This window comes from Panthera leo, chromosome D3 (assembly GCF_018350215.1).
Source record: "Panthera leo isolate Ple1 chromosome D3, P.leo_Ple1_pat1.1, whole genome shotgun sequence".
Taxonomy (NCBI): Eukaryota; Metazoa; Chordata; class Mammalia; order Carnivora; family Felidae; genus Panthera; species Panthera leo.
In genome coordinates, this window is record NC_056690.1 from 37,541,205 (window position 1) to 37,560,714 (window position 19,510).

Genomic DNA, 19,510 nt, shown 5'->3' on the forward strand with positions numbered 1-19,510 from the left:
GGGCTCTGGTAAGAGGAGGATGCATGAGATCTATTCTCTGTCTTTGACCATCTTGTGGTCCAGTGAATGGGACTGTCTTGTGAGTTCATGATGTAACTCAGAAAACATACTAGATGCACTGCAGCCATGAAAGAGGAGAATCTAACTCTTCTCAGGCCAGCTCTCGAGTCTGAGGAGCTTGTCAGGGGAGGAAGAAACAGAAGGATACTCCAAGACAGCAGAAAGCGCTCTAGTGGTGGTTCACATGCAAGGAGACCCACTGTGTTTGGGGAACTCCAATTAGTTCAGTGTTGCTGAAGCATCACGGGCAAGGAGGAGAGAGAGAGAGTTGAGGCTGGGGGGCAATCCAGAGCCGACCCTCAGGGGACTGAACTTTATTCCATGGGCCATGAGGCAACAAGGAACACGTCCGAGCAAGAGAACAACAAGGTGAGATTGATCTTTTCTGACAACCAGATGGGAAAGTGATTTGGAGGAGAATAGAGCTTGGTGCTGACTGGGGAATGGACTAGAAGCAAGGAGACTAACTACTGGGCCATGGCACCATTTCTGGAAAATGGGGGACTAACCTGGATAAGCAGCCAGAAGACAGAAAGGAGAGGTGGCACTGAAGAAATGCCTGAGAGAGAAAATTCTCAAGAATCAGTGATGGGTTATTCAGAGGAGACTTAATAGTCCAAGATGACTCTGATTGCGAGCCTGCGTCATGGGTAGAGGGAGGTGGTGTTAACAAGAAGGCCAGGGAAAGCAGCAAATGACTTCCATCCATTGCCTGGTGCCACTGCCACACAAAGCAAAGGGGAAACAGATTTCAAGGAGACAGGAAGCACCAGCGTGAACAGAATAATTCAAATTCATCTCCCACGTCCCTCTGCTGTAGGAAGCTGTCTGAAACGTAACGTGACTACCATTCTAACCTGTCAGCTGTTCCCTGCGGCTTAAGAGGCAACATGGCTCCAGAACCAAGAACAGGCTCTATGACCAGACTCTTTAGGTTTTCATCCCAGTTCTACAACTGACTAATTCTAAGGCCTGTGCCCCACATTTCTGTGTAATAGGGATATTGAAATGACTTCACAGATTAAATCAGATCATACAACGTAAAGCTCAGGGGAGAGGGCCCGCCACACAGTAAGCACTCAATAAATGCTGGCTGTTCATAACTCCCCCCTCCTCTTGGTCTGTAATAACCTTTAGTATTATTACTATGGGAAGCCCATGCATATGCAGTTATTTGGGTCATAGTATCTCTTCATCTTGTCTGGATGGCTAGTATAAAACAAAACTGAGAGAAAGAATGTCCTCTCTTCCTTCTGACTAAAGCAAACTGAGGGACATAGGGGCAGAGCTAACATTTCCACGGCGGTCCTAAACATGAAGCCATATAAACCAGGCGTTGGATTTAGTTTGCCAAAGACAGGAAACATTTAAAGTTTAAAGAAGTCATGTTTTCTGTCCAGTGTTAATGAGAAAACTAGGCAAGGGTCAGATGCCACGTCCTTAAATCTGCTCTGAGCAAATACAGCCTGCTTCCATTTCAGAGGCTGTTTTATGAAAATGTAAATGACCCACCTTCAGCTTCAAAAACCAGATCAGGAAGGGAAACTAGCAGACCAAGTAACATAATTATGAAACACTGAGAGCAGCTAGTCACAAAAAAAGAGAACCTCGCATGTCAAACAGTCTGCCTTCTTCCATAAAATGTATTCCCTAGAGTTTGGCTCAAATTTCTGTCATTTTTGGAAAAGAAAATCATTGGAAACACCAAAGCATTAAATTGGTTCCAAATGATCTGAGGCCTCAAATACAGAAATGGGCTCCACTGCTGTGTTCCCTGTGCGGTCAAAGCTAGCAGCTGCCCCCCAGGGCTGTGTCCCTGTTTGTCTCACCAGGCCCTGAAAGCACAAACCTGGGCTGGATTGTTCATAACGATACATTAGTGTTAGCATCATCCATTTGGCACAATTCGAGGATAATTATAATGGAGGGTTTTTTAACTGTCTTTCCCGAAGCGCATTCCTAGAAAAACTAGTCTAACAGATGAACTTACAAAAGTAGTTTAAAGTTTGAACAAAGGAGAGAAATAAAGACCCCTTTAATATATCAAATTACAATGTCTTTCTAACTGCGATAGTCCCTTGTTTCTGTTCGCTGGCCCAGATTTCTTTCACATTGGTTTTCCTGGAGCTCAAACCATGAAAACATCTGGGTTACATTTTCAGACTAATAAGAGATGGAAGAAATAGGCTGAAACTACATAAACCCGATTAGGGGAGAAAAGGGACTTTTCCCTAAATGTGGTTCAGGAATGCATGTGCCTATAAGAACCCTCTTGAAGGGATTATTAGCCTCTGGCAAGCATTTTTCAGTCAAAGATTAGCTAAAGAAAAGAAACTTGTGCTATGGTGTTAAACTTCGTGCACACAACAGATGTTGTGTAAGGTTGACTCCTTTTGATTATTTTGAAAAAAGAATTTTAAATCATTTCCATTATGTTTTACACACATACACAGAGGCCAGGAAGAATGTGCAAATGCAGTTTCCCAATTATGGAGTGAAGTTTAGGGGAATGAATTCTAATTGTGTCTAGGAAATTTGTTTCCCTGACTTCCCTTGGGTTCTCTGACCCAACAGATACGACAACTTTCATTCTCTGATTCAGGGTACATATAACAACCATACCCATCAGAACCTGAGACAAAAAGCAGACTCAATTTAGGAATAATAAACCATGGGGTACCTGGGTGGCTCAGTTGGTTAAGAATCTGGCTCTTGATTTCAGCTCGGGTCGTGATCTCCCAGTTTGCAAGATTGAGCCCCTTGTCGGGCTCTGCGCTGACAGCACAGATCCTGCTTGGGACTCTCTCTCTTTCTCTCTCTATCTCTGTGTGCCCCTCCCCTGCTTGTGCGCTCTCTCTCTCTCTCTCTCTCTCTCAAAATAAATAAACATAAAAACAAAGAAAGAATAAATCTTGAGGAGTCATTAGGATTTTTCTTGCCTTTCAAATGACCTTGTGCCAGCACTTAGCAATCCCCATTCCCAGGGAGGTTACAACTCTCCAAAATGCCCTGATCCCTTCTGCCACTGGCAAAGCGTGGTGCACTGCTCAGATCTCCTTTGCAAAACGAATTACCTGCACAAAATAATGCAGGTGACTCCCAGCCAACCGACTCCCCCCACAGTTAACACCAGCTCTTCTGCCTCATCCCCTTCTCCACGGAAGCCCAGCAGTGGCCGAGTGCGGTGCGGAAGCTGACATCTGGCCCCTCTGCCAGGTGGGGCAACAGGGAAGGACAGCATCAGCCCTGCATCTGGTCTGAGGCACTGCCTTCCCAGTCCTGCAGCAACTCTGTGCCCAGAGAACCCTCTTCTACTCCTGACTCAGCCTATTTACTTTCAGTTTCAACGGACAAAAACAGCTCATCACACCTCTAAATAAAAACTCTGAGACTTCTGATACAAATAGGATTCCCCAAACCATGTACCAAAATGAAGTAATGCAGAGATGCTCTTCCACCTCTACACACTGCAACCAAGTTAATTTTTCCCTCATCCTGAGACTTTTTTACTCAAGGACGGACTGTTTAAAACTGCTCAGGTTCTCATGTCTACCAGCCACGGAGTGACCTGAGAAGAGTGAGGCTCCTTCCTGCGATGCACCCCCACCACCAGAGACTAAGTGGAAGGTCTTACTGGAAATTTATAAGAAAAGCTTTTCAGTGCTTCTTTCCATTATGGTACCGTACAGTTTGCCACTATAGAGAAGCAATAAAGCAAAGCAAAAGGAATCATGTTACCTGGGTGGTTTCATGTGGAGAAATTAACATCACCTTAAATGGAACTGGGCTGAGTGACTATTCCGGTGGTGACCACCATTCCTACATATTCTTATAAGGACATTCATTAAAAGGAAAGCCAAAGAATGTTTCTCAGTTCAAAGCAACTGATAATGGCAACAGGGCTCACGTAACACTGGGTTGGTGAATTCCATGACTGAGAGGAACACAGCCAACTAAAATGTTTAACCCAGAAAACAATGCTGGGACATTTCAACTTTTCCAAACTAAAGAAAGATAAGCGGCAGTTTTTGATGGTGAATTGGTATGTTGTTTCGCTGTTGTTGGTTTTTTAGTGTTGTTGTTTTAATTTAAAAGGATATAAAACATTTAATCATAGGTATCCAGGAACACGAGGATCAAGTGGTCCTATCAACAACGACACAGCTACAACAACAACAGAGGACTTGCAACCTGGGGCCTGTGTGAACCAGGTCTAGCTGGCTTAGATCTCCAAACAGAAAGAGAGAAAACGTTCAGTACCTTGACTTTGGCGGTACATCCAGAAAGTCGAAAAATTCCTTCAGATTCCAGGCCTGATTCCTCAACTTTCTCAAAAAACTAGAAAGCAATGATATGTTATAAAAATAAATACCTCCATATAATTATAAACATCTGAAATAATAATGATGGTGACAACAATCAATAAATTACCATGCATATATACGTGACTGGTACTTGAATGTTTTGTTCAATGTTTACAACTGCCTCTGAAATCAACAGTAGCCTCCAATTTACAAATGAAGTGGAGACTGAGAACCTCCTGGGGCTTTCCCAAGACCACCTTCAAAAGTAATGGCTCTTGACCACTAAAGTAGGTGGCCACTTGCCCACTTTAAGATCTGACTACTCTATCTCTTTCTGCAGATGGACCAATAGGAAAGATTCTAAATTTGCTATTATCATATGCAACCAGTTTAGCTGAGAGACTACAGGAATCCTAGAAATATGACCAAGGAGGTAGAAACTGTAAAGGTTTATACCTCTCATGAGTTCCCATGGCGATGATGATGATGATGCTGTTATAGTAATAATAATACCTAATGTTTATGGTGCACTTACTGTGTCAGATACCCCATTCTCAGAACTTTGCATCTATTAACTCATGTAATCCTCACACTGATCCTATAAGGCAGGTGCTAACCATACCCCCATCCAACTGCTGAGGAGACTGAGGCATGGAAAGGGTAAAGGACTTGCCCCTATTCACACAACACAGGAGGACCCAGAGTCTCTGGTATTTTCCCTTCAAGAAATAATGGTGCCTGGAACGAAGGTAGTTCTTGTAGGGTATGGAGAGAAATGGATATTTAGGCCAAAGAAATATGTCCATAAAAAAAGACTCTCCCATAGGAGTAGACGAATAATACCTCTAGCTGTCTTCAATGAGGAACTCCTGACCACAGGGGGAGTAATAGCTAACATTTATTGAGTTGCTAACATGGTATAAATCCAGATTGAGTTGAGCTAGCATTTATTGTGCAACTTCCATTTGCTAAGTTCTGTGCTAGGTTTTTGCATCTACACAATAATATAAATTCATGTGTTGAATCTTCTCAGTCTTAGATTTTTTACGTATTGTTTTCAAACTCTGTCCTTTACACAGAGGACAGAAGTCATAACTCTATTTCGAGGAAGGAAAGAAAATCTTAGTGTCACCATGGACTTCGGCTGTGGGTGTACGCTGTGCTCCCTCTGACCCTTCCTCCTTGCTGGCTGTGTGTTCAAGGGCAAGGTAGCTTATCCTTCTGTGCCTTGGTGGCCTCAGCAGTAGAAAACACAGTCCCCTCTGGCTGCTCGCTGCTGACTCCCCACGCTAGGATATGGATGGTACCCATGCAGGAGAGGTGCCCTACAGATGCCCCCGTGCACACTGGCATATCACCAGCACCCTCTAGCTCTCTCTCATCATCATCCCCCGTCTTCATCAGCAGCAATCAATCAATCAATCAGTCAACCACCTGATGTCAGGAGTAGCTCAATCTGAGGCACTGGCAACAAAGTTCAGAGAGAACGCAATAAAGGGACATAGCATTGTTATGGTGAATAAGATAAGTGTTATGCTTCTTCAGTCAATTATTTTCCTATATTACTTAAAAACTCAATTTAAAATGCAACAAGATTTGTGTTTAGGGCTTGGAATTTTAAATGTGCCACTGGATGTCACTGTTGAATAAATGCACACTTGGGTAAACCCAAGTAAATTGTTGGCTATAAAACACATGACTTAAATCAGGTATTGAGCAATCATGGTCTCAGAGATATTGTCAGATGACAGTTCAGATAATATCATTTTTCAAAACTCCCTTCCACCAAACTTCTTCTTTGTCTAAATATACCCTATCTCCCTAGTGATACCTGAAAAACCACCAGAAAAGCTGATTTTTAGGCTTTATTAAGCTTTGTTTGGTGAATTCATTTAAATGATTACACATACATATTTAAAAACAGCCATCCTGTGAGATAGCTCAGCAAATACTTGTATAATTAGTCAATGTAATAGCTGATAATTAATGGTCACCTTATATTCTAGAGAGAATAATCAAATACTAACATATAACACAGACAAGTAACCTTTAGAAACTACTGGAGAAAACATAACAGAAGGAAGCCATGTACAGAGTATCTGTGTCCATCACCTGATGCTTTAAGGTCAGACAGTGTCACAGGCTCCACAAGTTCACAGCAAGGCAAAGTGGCCCCAGTGCTGTGGGGATGTTATGGGGATGAATAAGCAAAGCTGAAAATCACCAAGGGCCTGAGGCTTCTCTTAAGCCTTTCGTGTCTTTAGTGTCTTTAGTGAGAAAACTCATCAGCGGGTTTCCAGATACCAAGCTGCCAGCATGAGGCTCTATCCTTTTCCCATTCATTTACATTCCACTCACTTTTTGCAACACCAGGGGAACCTTCACCCCAGGATCCTTCTTTCGGTCATTGTCCAACAGGACTGTGAGCGGAACTCCAAAAATTCCAGTGTCTTCATTGTAAAATGGGCAAGAAAGAAAGAAAAAAGAATCAGAAAAGCGCTTCTTCCAGTGTGCCAAAGAGTTAAAATCAGAAGAAACCTGTCTTAACTACCTCGTCCTTTTACTCTCTCAGTTTTGTTTCTTTTCAGTTGGATTCCAAAGGCATCAAAAAAGGCAGTCAGTTCAATCAGAGACAGATGGCGGATCTTCTTCATATCTTCAGAAGACAGGTCTCCTGCTTCAGTTAGACCGAATCTGGTTTTCTGGACAATAAATTTCTACAATACATATGGAGGATATTTATTTTTTTATGGCGAAGGAAAAGTATCATCCCTTCATTTAAATGTCACCTGGGCATCCTAAATCTGTATAGCAAAACATGCTACTTGTAAGAAATCTGTGAGGAGCAAGCTGTGTCATAGAAAGATTACGAATGGTTTTTAGAACATTTGCAGAACGCTCTTGTGCTACATTAGGAACAAAACAGTGGACTGAAGTGTACTACAACATCATCATCACAACCGTGAAAACTTGTTTCTTCGAAGAGACATCCTCTGTTGTCAACTGATGTCCCAGGCACCATGTGGAATGTACCTACCACGGGCACATGTGACCCAGGAATATAAGGCACAACAGCTAAGTGCTCCCAGAAGAGCTTTTGATGTATCTTTTTGGGGGTGGGGGACCATCAGTTCTTTCATCAGATACAACCTGTTTTCTTCTACAAACTCTAAAAGACGAACGAATCTCCCCACTGAATCTCACTGCACATGCCTGCTGAGACAGCAGTTACTCTACCTTGAAAATCAAATGGAGAGGACTCCAAATATTCCTAAAAAGGGAAAGTACATAGAAAGTGCCAAATAATCCTCCTATAAGTTTTGAGACAATGATATTGCTATATTCTCTATTTCCACAATAGGAAACAAAATACAGCAAAATGAAAACAAAAAGTCTTTGACAATCCAAAAATACTTGTGAAGACTAACAAGTAAGACCTTTTAAAGGAGAGATTGTTCTCCTATAATAACCACAAGTATGCTTTGTTCTCAAAAAACCTGCTATTGAAACAAATGCTAAAGTAGAAAAATCCCAGTTATTTCAATTACAAATCTTTGTACGTTCTCCATAGGGGCTCCCTCAATTAGAGCTTTCTTGAGGTTTTTAAACCAGCCACTCATTCATTCATTCGTTCACTCAGTCAACAACTGTTCTGTGGAACCTCAAGTATTTTAAAATTAAAACAATAAAATGCAGAATGTGGTTTGGGGCAACCTTGTCCTATAAAAGCTGAGCTGTTTTATCTTCTTTCTGAGACCAAGGCCCCACATAACGGTAATATACAGCAACAACAATAGAGACAAGAACTGCAATTATTCATGGAGTAATTACCACTTGCTAAATCCCACGCAAAGTTCTTCATCAGAGACTGACCTGCACCCCAGATGACCCAAATCTCAGAAGGCGACAGACAGCTTGGATGAGGGAACTGGGGACCAGCATCCTCTCTTGGATGACTCTCCCTAAAGATTGGGAGGGATGCCCCTGAAACCAGAGTCTCACTGGATTTCCTTTTTGCCCCGGAATACTCTTATGCCCTACCAACATGGAAACTGCTTAGGGACCAGGAGGGGCTTTGGAGTTTGACACACGGAGGTTTAAATCCTGTTTCTACCTCCTATTTATTGACAGGCTTTGGATATATTTCTTAACTTCTTTGGGCCTCAGTTTTCTTTTTTTCTTTTTTAATGTTTTTTTCATTTTTGAGAGACAGTGTGAGCGGGGGAGGGGCAGAGAGAGGGAGACACAGAATCTGAAGCAGGCTCCAGGCTCTGAGCTGTCAGCACAGAGCTCGACACAGGGCTTGAACTCATGGACTGTGAGATCATGACCTGAGCTGAAGTCAGACACTTAATCATCCCATGGGCCACCCAGGACCCCATGGGCCTCAGTTTTCTCAGCTGTAAAATGGGAGCAGTCACAGGGTGATTACAAGAGGATACCTAATGCAGCATCAAGCTGGTAGAAGGCACTCAGTGAGTCTTACAGTTCTTGCTCTGCCCTCCTGCTCCCCTCCATCATGGGGAGGTTGTCTGGGAACGGTCTAGGCTACCTAGGCAAAGACTCTGCCAGTTTTTATATGACCCATTCCTTTAGCCATGAAACTGCCTGAGCCCTGCTCATCATGCCTCCAGCTCTGATCAGCATAGAATATTCAGGGCTCTACATCATGAATGCTTCACAAATGCATTTATCGAGTACCCAATAGATCAATGCAACATATTTCTTATAGTGGGCTTTTAAGATAGAATATCCTGGAGATATATATACATACATACTGAGGCTTTCAGGATAATGAAGTCTATAGCTCTACTTGCCTATTCCATAATAATAATATAAACTCTTGAGTCTATATTTGATGAATTTTTAGTACCTGTCCCATTAAGTGCTCACTTCTTATTGTAATGACTGTGACTTTGCAGTACCCCCTTCTGATATGTGGCTTCTAGAGGCACAACTAGGTATACAGTTAGAATCTGCACTAATCTATAAGTAAAGTAAGGATATAAAGTGCATGAAAGCACACAAGCCAGGAAATCCTATTTCTTCTATAAAACAGTATTCAAGCGTATACCCTCACAACTCTTCCTCAACCCAGTCCTGTTAGGCAGGCTGTGCACTGCACAATAAATGGTGCCCTGGTGTTATGCAACACCGATGCCTGACCTTTCCTCTACGCACAGATGTAAGTTTTGTTTTGTTTTGTTTTGTTTTGTTTTAAATACTAGTTTGTCCCATGGAAAAGTTACAGGAAGTTACTGGAATAATCATGAAAGGCTTTACATACAGTTAAGGCGAAGTCCTCTTTCTTAAATTCGGACTTCTTAAATTTGTTTCTTTTTGGAATTTCTGTAACCATTTCTGAATAAGATACTTCGAAGGACAGCTCTTCAGTTTCTGGTGGAATGTTCTTTTCCAGATAAACATCATCTAAAAAAAAGATGCATAATATTTTATAAGTCACTTAATCAATTACAATCATTTCCTGTAAAGTAAGTACAAAATATTTATAAGTTAACTTATAGGCATGTCAGAATGTTTACATCCAAGAAAGCATCAGACTCACTCAGAGGATTTCAGTTAAAGGATAATGTGGGGTCATCAGATTTCCATATGAATGAATTTCTATAATCATTATCCAAACAAACTTTCTATTTCGTCTGATGTTTTTAATCTTACTTTTTACATCTCATGAGAGGCACTAGAGGATTACTAGAGGAAAGCCCACAAATGAGGTAGATCTATGTTACCATGATATTACAGTTAAGTCCACCTAAACCCAATGGTGCTGCTACTGGGGAAGCAGAAGCTTAAGGCAGAAGGAGGAAGGGCAGAGACCCCACTACACTTCCTGCCTAAATTCATTTCTCTTATTGTTTTTCCCAAACTATGGGATTTTTGTCTCCTAAGATGTGTTCAAATTAAATTTGGACTTCACTGCTAGGTTTGTTCTGGTAAATTAATCCAAATTCTTAGGATTTGATTTGGTTAGCTGACCTTGTGTGCTGTTTATTAAGAAACAGCCCAATGGGTATAATGTCCCACATAAATATTTTCCTTGAGGTAGTTTGGAATGTAAGACAATAGATTCCTTGACCAAAAACAAGTGAATCCAGAAATCATCTGAGTACCCTAAACTCTAATTTCTGACTAAGATTTTGGCTTGCCATTTTTTTTTTCATTGCTTGGAAAAATTGTTCATATGCAATGAAAGACCAATTTGATTACAAAAAAGAGAACTCATCTTTTCTACCCTCTTCTACAGACAGTGACCAAAGGACAACCAAATAGAACAAAAGGAACAACAATGAAAAGAAATAAGAGAAGACCTAAGGAATCTTATATTAAAACCTAAATGGGAAAATTTGCAAATCAACAGTTTGTAAAGTTCTGAACTGAAATACTGATTAGTATTAGTATTTTTGATTAAAAATACAATAAACAGATGCAGTAAAAACTTAGGAAATGGCAAAGGGGGAGTTTTGATGTTCACTCCTCATACAGAGGCTTGCATTTAAAGTGGAAGAAGATGAACTGTTAAATAATACTCTAACTTCTTATAGCTCTATACATAGATTTTTTTTGGAGGGTGGTGATTACAGTGCTCCAAACCAACAAACCACCCCCAGTAGACTTTTATCTCTTAGAGGTGTAATTTGAACTGAATAACAAACATCAGAACATTTTCATCACCCCAACTCATTTGAATTTAGAAGTTAATGCTGAAAGTATGAAGCTCTGTTGTACATAAGAAGAGGCACATATTTAGGGAAAGGTTCAAGGACTCACCAGAGTAGGGTCTTGAAGGAGCCTACTTCCTATAAGGAGGATTTCGGATTCCATACTGAGCCCCTGGAGCATGCCCAATGCTCAAGTGGAAGAGGCCCAGTTAAAAGCTAAGCCTGTAACCTCGTATGTTATAAGCTTCTCTGGTGCTGCTTACACTTGAGCATAAGTAGAGATTTCTGGAAGTGTCCTACTTCCTGGACCACTTGTAACTATTAAGCAGATCCAGATTACTTGTGAAAGAGACCTCAAATCAAAGACACTACCCAAGTGAGTACTTTCTAAATGATGTGATGGTGGTGAAGGAGAAAAAGATTCTGCTTCCAATTTGGCTCAATTAATTTTGTCTGGTGTGACAGAATGGGGTGTTTGGAGCTGGCAGGGAGTGAGTGCTAGAGTGACAGAATCAAAATGGGAAGAAAAACACACACTCTGCCTTGACAACGTTACTGGTAACTGTGCTGAGTGCCAGAACAAAAGCAAGAAGACACAGCTTAAGTTCAATAGAGAAGGAGGTGTTGCTCACCACTCACTGCATTCTGAACTGACTGTCCAGGGTCTGGAGATCCATTGGAATGAACTGGTAGAGCTGGAATGGTCTCAAGTATAGACTGTGAAACAAGGGAAGATGAACACAAGACATTATATCATATAAGTACGGGCTGCCTCACATGTCAATCTGATTTATGTTCTGAAGTTTACAAAAGTTCTTTTCACACCAAGCAATTCTTGATTCCATACAGGGCCTGCACCTGATTTTCTGCTCCTTTGTTCAATCCAGAGCCATACAGCTCACACAGGCTTCTCAAAGGAGAACTGTGTCAAGGTCAAAATACCTGTGTCTTCTTAGCTCTGGAGAATTTGCTGTTCATACGCTTCCTAAGATGTAGAAATTACAATGCTTGATGTCACACAGTTTGACAATTACAGTATTTGCTATTTTTGGTGCAGTAGCCACACATTTTAGGCTTAAATTCCAGGTGATGGGGGCACCTAGACAGCTCAGTCAGTTAAGCATCTGAATTAGGCTTAGGTCATGATCTTACAGTTCATAAGTTCGAGCCCTGCATAGGGCTCCACACTGACAGCGTGGCAGTGTGGAGCCTGCCTGGGATTCTCTCTCTCCCCTTCTCTCTCTCTGCCCCTTCCCCACTTGTATGCATTCTCTCTCTCTCTCTCTCTCTCTCTCTCTCTTTCTCAAAATAAATAAATAAACTTAAAAAAAGAATTCCAGGTGATGACGTAGCTACATGGCTAATGGAAAGGACCCTAGGGCCACACTCCTGGAATTCTAATCCAGGCTCCCCCACTTGTTGTGCGACCTTGAGCAAGTCACTTGTGTTCTCTGTTGGTAGAATATTCAAAGAGTTATTATGAATTTCACATGACTTGTACTGTATAAATTATATCAAATAATATCTGATACACACTGAGCACCATATGGGGGTTGGCTACTGTTGATGATTAACAGTGATTAATTCCTTCATGACAAAATAAAGAGTGATAATAACTACCAAAAGCCTAAGTATGCTCTTCTAGTCCAGCTTCTAACTTGCTAGTTTCTTCACTGAGATCCTGCCAAAGCATTGCCCTCCCCTGCAATATTGTCAGAAGTTGAGTATCTTTGTAAAGCAAGTCAATTGCTCAAGTCTGGAAGGGTACTTGTAAAAAAAAATTATACACAAATCTATCATTTCTGCCAATATAGATTTGAATGTGGGAGTTATTATCTATGAATGTGTGTGGCGATGAAAATCTGCTATTCAATCAGCAATCTTTTCAGTATAAAGTCTGTTCATTTTTTCCACAGAGCCTGATGTTATTTCTTTTATTCTCATATTTATTTAGCAATTACTGAACACCTGCTTCGTGAAAGATCCTTTATCATGTGCTACAAATTACACAAGGAAAGTCTCAATTTTTGAGCCTTGTGTGTTCTTTTTCCTATTTTATTTCAAAGGAGATTTTGTAATTGTGTAAAAATCATGTAAAGACATGGCCAATTATTAAAACATGGATGCCCAATTACTGGAACTGGTAGGAGAATGAAAAGACATAAAAAGGTCTAAAGCCACACAATTTACTGCCAATCAGATTTCTGGTGGCTCTAAAAACCAATCTGTACACTAAAATCCTTAAAATGATATGGACCACTTTTCAGTGGTCTTCTGGAGTTTTCCAAAAAAGAAATGCTTTCTCAAACTTTTAAATGACTCACCTATGGTAGACAACAGTCTTGAAAATGGAGAGGCATTTATTTACAGTCTGAAACTGATGGTTTGGGATGTTTAGACCCTACTAGATGCCAATTTCTTAATCTGTGAAGTGGAGAAGTGTCCACCTGCTGAGTTGGTTTACTTGGCCTATAGCCAACCTACTGGACTAAAGGCATGCATGCCCTTTGTAATGTAAACTATTCTGAAACTATCTTGGGGGAGGCAGAAGTTTAAACTGTGATCCCTGCTCTTGAGCTATTCATAACGAGGAGTAGAGAGTAACATTTATGGAACATTATTGAAAAACGGTCAACCCGCTGTTAAGAGCTAATTTCTTCTACAACACAACTGTGTGTTTACTGGAGGGTAATGGATAAGCAAGAGGTGCAGCCTGGAAGGGTTTCACCCAGAGGTGGGTAAACTGGAACTGGAATTCAAAGCTTGATGGGGAGGACTTACAGAGCCAGAGGAGGCTGGCACAGGCATTCAGACCCGAAATAAAGTTAGAAAGTTCAGGTATGGAAATACCTGAAACATTTCAGCTACCAACCAGGAGAGACTGGTTTACGAGGAGTTGAGGCAAGGTATTATAAAAACCTGAGAAATAAATTAGTCAAGACAGTCAACTCCAATTATGGAAGGCTCAGAAAGCCAGGCAGAGGAGCTGAGACTCTCATAAGGGTTAAACCAAAACAGAACAGAACAAACAAAAGAACATTTAACACAATTCCCCGTGTTAAAGCAGGGGAATGAGATGTTAAGAATGAAAAAGGAAGATAAATCTGCCAGTGAATGGACCTTGAGTTTTGAAATAGGTTGAGTGAAAAGGCTAGGTGCTCTGTATTTATAGTTTTAAAACATCCATTCACCCATTAAACACACTAACACTAGCATCATTTTTAAATTTTTACTAGTTATTTTAATATATTTCAAATGTTAATGCCATTCCTATTTAAAACACACTTCCTCTGCTTGTCGATAACAGATCCTACCATTTCCCTATGTGCCTGACCACAAGAGGCTGGGCTTCTTCAATGGTAAGGAAAAGCAACATTTTCCAGCCAGTGAAGCTTGCTCTGCTGTCCAAATCATGCGGCGCTGGGATTGGAGAGTATAATTTATGGGGGATAATGATTTTTCAATTCCAACCTGTGAAAGGTTGGCACTACCGCTGGAGTTCTTTCAAAACTAGACTTTGTATGATATTTCCTTCACATTACAGAAACACCATACCAAAAATTTTCCATGTTCATTACTTACAGGAGCTGTTTCTGACCTTCCAGACTGGCTGTTTCCTTTTTTCTCAAGGCTTGAGTGTGTGTGTTATAACTCTATGTATACAAGTTGCCTTGAATCAATACAGGTAATAAGGTTCCCCTTCTTCCTCTTCTGCACCTGAGATCAGAACTGATAAATCTACATCTTACTAAATTCTCCAGAACTACACTTTTTTTGTTGAGATTGAAGTGTAATTAACATACAGTGTTATATTAGTTTCAGGTGTCCCATATAACGATTCAATACTTGTATACATTTCTCAGTCCTTGTCGAAGTTAAGTGTACTCTCCATCCCCTTTATCTATTTCACTCATCCCCCTGCACCTCCCCTCTGCAACCCCAGTTTGTTTTCTGTACTTAAGAGTCTGGTTTTTTGTCTCTCTTTTTTTATTTTGTTCATTTGTTTTGTTTCTAAAATTCCACAGATGACTGAAATCATATGGTATCTGTCTTTCTCTGTCTGACTTATTTCACTTAGCATTATATCCTATAGGCCCACCCATGTTGTTGCAAATGGCAACATCTCATTCTTCTTTATGGCAGAGTAACATTCCATTGTATACATATATGCTGCATCTTCTTTATCCATTCAGCTATTAATGAACACTTGGGTTGGCTCCATATCTCAGCTATTGTAAATAATTCTGCAAACACAGGGGTGCATATATCTTTTTGAATTATTTTTTTTTCTTTGGGTAAATACTCAGTACCCTAGAGATAAACTTAAATAAGTCACATTCACTGACAAATATGCAATCAATTTTAAAATAAAACATATAATAATAATAATTATAAAATCTATCCAAATGCGAATTTAAAGGCATTCCAATGATATCTTAGGTTAAAAATTAAATCACATGTGAAATTATAAGCTAAATGTTAGACAATAAGAACAATAAATTCCAAAAATCCATGATAAAAGCTAAAATATTATTCAGAGATTAATTCTTGGCCTTAAATGCAAATAAGAAAGATCAAAAATAAGTGTTTATAATCCAAGAGACTAGAAAAAATTATACAAGACCAAGAATGAATGAAAAAATAAAGATTAAATAAATTAACACAACAGAAAAAGTAGGCTTCAATAAAAAAGACAGTCTTTTTAGCACATAGTGTTGGGAAAACTGGACAGCAACATGCAGAAGAATGAACCTGGACCACTTTCTTACACCATATACAAAAATAAACTTAAAATGGATGAAAGACCTAAATGTAAGACAGGAAGCCAATGAAACCCTAGAGGAGAAAACAGGCAACAACCTCTTTGACCTTGACCACAGAAAATTCTTATTAGACATATCTCCAAAGGTAGGGGAAACAAAAGCAAAAATGAACTATCATCAAGATAAGAAGATGCACAGAGAAGGAAACAATCAACAAAACTAAAAGGCACCTGACAGAATGAGAGAAGATTATTGGCAAATGACACATCACATAAAGGGTTAGTATAAAAAATCTATAAAGAACTTATCAAACTCAACACCCAAAAACCAAAAAATCCAGTGAAGAAATGGGCAAAAGACAAGAACAGACACTTTTCCAAAGAAGATATCCAGATGGCTAATAGACACATGAAAAGATGCTCAACGTCACCCATTATTAGGGAAATATAAACCAAACCACAATGAAATACAACCTCACGCCTGTCAGAATGGGTAAAATTAACAGCTCAGGAAACAACAGATGTTGGTGAGGATGTGAGAAAAGGGGAACACCTTTGCACTGCTGGTGGGAATGCAAACTGGTGCAGCCATTCTGGAAATAACTATGGAGATTCCTTTTTTTGAGAACAGAGCTACCCCATGACTGCAACTGCACTGCTAGGTATTTATCCAAAGGATACAAAAATGCTGATTCAAAGGGGCACATTCAGGGGAGCCTGGGTGGCTCAGTCAGTTAAGCATCTGACTTTGGCTCAGGTCATGATCTCACAGTTGGTGGGTTCAAGCCCCACCTCAAGCTCTGTGCTGACAGCACAGGCCTGGAGCCTGCTTTAGATTCTGTGTCTCCCTCTCTCTCCCTGCCCCACCCCCACTTGTACTCTATGTCTTTCTCTCTCAAAAATGAATAAAATATTTAAAAAATTAAAAAATAAACAAAGGGGCACACGTACCCCAATGCTTATAGCAATGCTATCCACAATAGCCAAATTATGGAAGAAGCCCAAATGTCCATCAACCAATGAATGGATAAAGAAGATGTGGTATATACATGCAATGGAATATTACTCAGTGATTAAAAAGAATGAATTTTTGCCATTTGCAACAATGTGGATGAATCTAGAATGTATTATGCTATGCAAAATCAGTCAGAGGAAAAGAAATACCATTGATTTCACTCATTTGTGGAATTTAAGAAACAAAACAGATGAATACAGGGGAAGGGAAAGAAAAATAAGATAAAAACAGAGAGGGAGGCAAACCCTAAGAGACTCTTAAATACAGAGAAAAAACTGAGGGCTGCTGGAGGGGAGTTGGGTGGGGAGGAATAGGCTAAATGGGTAATGTGCATTAAAGAGGGCACTTGTTGGGATGAGCACTGGGTGTTACATGTAAGTGAAGAATCACTAAATTCTACTCCTAAAACCATTATTACACTGTATGTTAACTAACTTGGATATAAATAAATATATAAAAAATAATTAGAAAAGAAAAAGTAGGCTTCCTCCATTAAAGGAAGTGATTTCTTAAAAAATATTGCTGATACAGACAACAATTTACATTCTAATTGGGATAAAAGACATAAATATTAGAAATAAAAAAAGGGCAAATAGCTACCTCGCAGAAAATTTAGAAAGTATATGCCTAAATAAATATGTGTATATATTTGTATACATGTGTGTACACACACTCAAACATCTACATATATTAAAATGATAAATAAATTGGATATTTTGCTAGAACAAACATACATTACCAAAACTCATACCAGTTGGAATATAAAGGAATATAACTTCAAAACCATATCCATTGAAAAAGTAAAGCACTATATCTACATTGATGCCAGACCTTGGAGGTTTCATAAACAAATTGCAATACAAACTTATATATAATAGCTTTTATAGATTATATATTTACACCAAAATTTAATATATGGCTCCAAAATACTGAAAAAAAAAAAAAAAAAAAAACAACCAAGCTTCTTAACACTTTCATACCAAGGTCACTATAACTCTGTAACAATGAAAAGAAATTATATATATATAGGCTAATCCCATTTATTAGAACAGTAGTTAAAAAGGCTAAAATTGGGGTGCCTGGGTGGCTCAGTTGGTTCAGCATCTGACTTTGGCTCAGGTCATGATCTCACGGTCCACGAGTTTGAACCCCATGTCAGGCTCTGTGCTGGAGCCTGCTTCGTATTCTGTGTCTTCCTCTTCCTGTACCTCTCCTCTGCTAACGTTCTATCTCTCTCTCAAAAATGAATAAACATTAAAAAAATGTTTTTAATGCTAAAATAGTAGTAAATGATATATTCTGCATTGTAATAAAAGAATAATGTAACACAATAAGTAGGGTTCATTTTTATCAACAAAATTATAGTTCAATATTAGAAAGACATCAATAGAATTTCCTTAAGTAATTGCTTAAAGATGAAAAATATATTCATTTTAATAGATGATGAACAATTATTTTATATAATTCAACCTCCATTTCTAATAAAAACAACTAGAAGTCTCAGAAACTTAGAACAAATAATATTCTACTTAACAATGAAACTTAAAAGAATTCATGAGAAAATCAAGAACTTATTAAAAGATCCCCATAATTATTATTCAATATAATCAGTGATTGTGATAGGTCCAATTAAACATGGAAAAGAAATAAAATGACTAGGGATGCCTGGGTGGCTCAGTCGGTTAAGCCTCTCTTCTGACTTCGGCTCAGGTCATGATCTCATCATTTGTGAGTCTGAGCCCCACATCAGGCTCTCCACTCTCAGCACAGAGCCTGCTTCAAATCCTGTCTCCCCATCTCTCTGCCTCTTCCTCGTTCGCTCTCTCTTAAAAATAAAAATAAACATTAAAAATTTTTTTAAAAAACGACTTTTTTAAAGATTGAGTAAAGAAAACTTTCACTATTTCAGATGATATCTATAAATTATAAAATCAAATGAAAAGTTCTTAGAAGTAAGAAGAATTTTCAGAAAGGAAGCTATAAAATATACTTTCGTGAGAAATCCAAAAATTTACTTCCCTTACAGTGCCGCAAAAACAAACTAGAAGGTATCATAAAAAAATCTACCATTAAAATATCAATGAAAACTATTAAGTTCCTAAGTAATTAATCAATAAAAAATGTATAAGAAAGAATATTATGAACTTTTATTGAAGAACAGAAAACATAAATAAGTGGAAAGACAATTACTATTTCTCAGTGGGAAGAGTCAGTATTTTAAAATGTGAATTTTCTCCCCAACATTAATCTTTAAATTCAATACAATTCTTAGTGAAGTCCTAACAAGATTTATTTAATGGCTGGTTATAGAGTCATCCTAAGCTCATTTGGAAGTAAAAATTCCTGAGAAGAAAGAAAATTTTGATCCAGAACAACAAGGGTGAACACACCCCAACAGACATCAAAAACAAACCACAGAGTTATAGTAATTAAGATAGACCCCATACATACAGAGGTTTCAATGATCATAAAATAACATTTCTAATGTACATAAAAGATGAAAGATTGAAAAAAAATTGATCAAGCCAAGGTTATCCTTTTGGAAAAGACAAAGTTAGGTTATCTACTTTATACCATTTCACAACGTAAACTCCAAGGGCAAGTTGTTGGGGCCTTCTGAAGTCTTGAAGATGACAATGAAATGTCCTTGGGAATTCACCCTGCCAAGCAAGATATACTTTACAGAAGT

General features: G+C 39.1%; 1 protein-coding gene across 8 annotated transcripts in view; it reads right to left on the bottom strand.

The window, feature by feature from the left end:
- ARHGAP28 (Rho GTPase activating protein 28) overlaps positions 1–19,510 on the bottom strand; it is a 203,099-nt gene that overhangs the window by 49,596 nt on the left and 133,993 nt on the right. For all 8 annotated transcript variants that reach the window (XR_006195447.1, XM_042911218.1, XM_042911214.1 and 5 more), the window contains 5 exons: positions 11,677–11,761; positions 9,652–9,794; positions 6,916–7,081; positions 6,723–6,814; positions 4,321–4,398 (listed from right to left, as the gene is read on the bottom strand). Coding sequence is in view for 7 of the 8 variants with exons in the window: in XM_042911218.1 (XP_042767152.1) it covers positions 4,321–4,398; positions 6,723–6,814; positions 6,916–7,081; positions 9,652–9,794; positions 11,677–11,761 (564 nt within the window). In the remaining variant the exon portion in view is untranslated. The remainder of the gene's footprint in view (positions 1–4,320; positions 4,399–6,722; positions 6,815–6,915; positions 7,082–9,651; positions 9,795–11,676; positions 11,762–19,510) is intronic.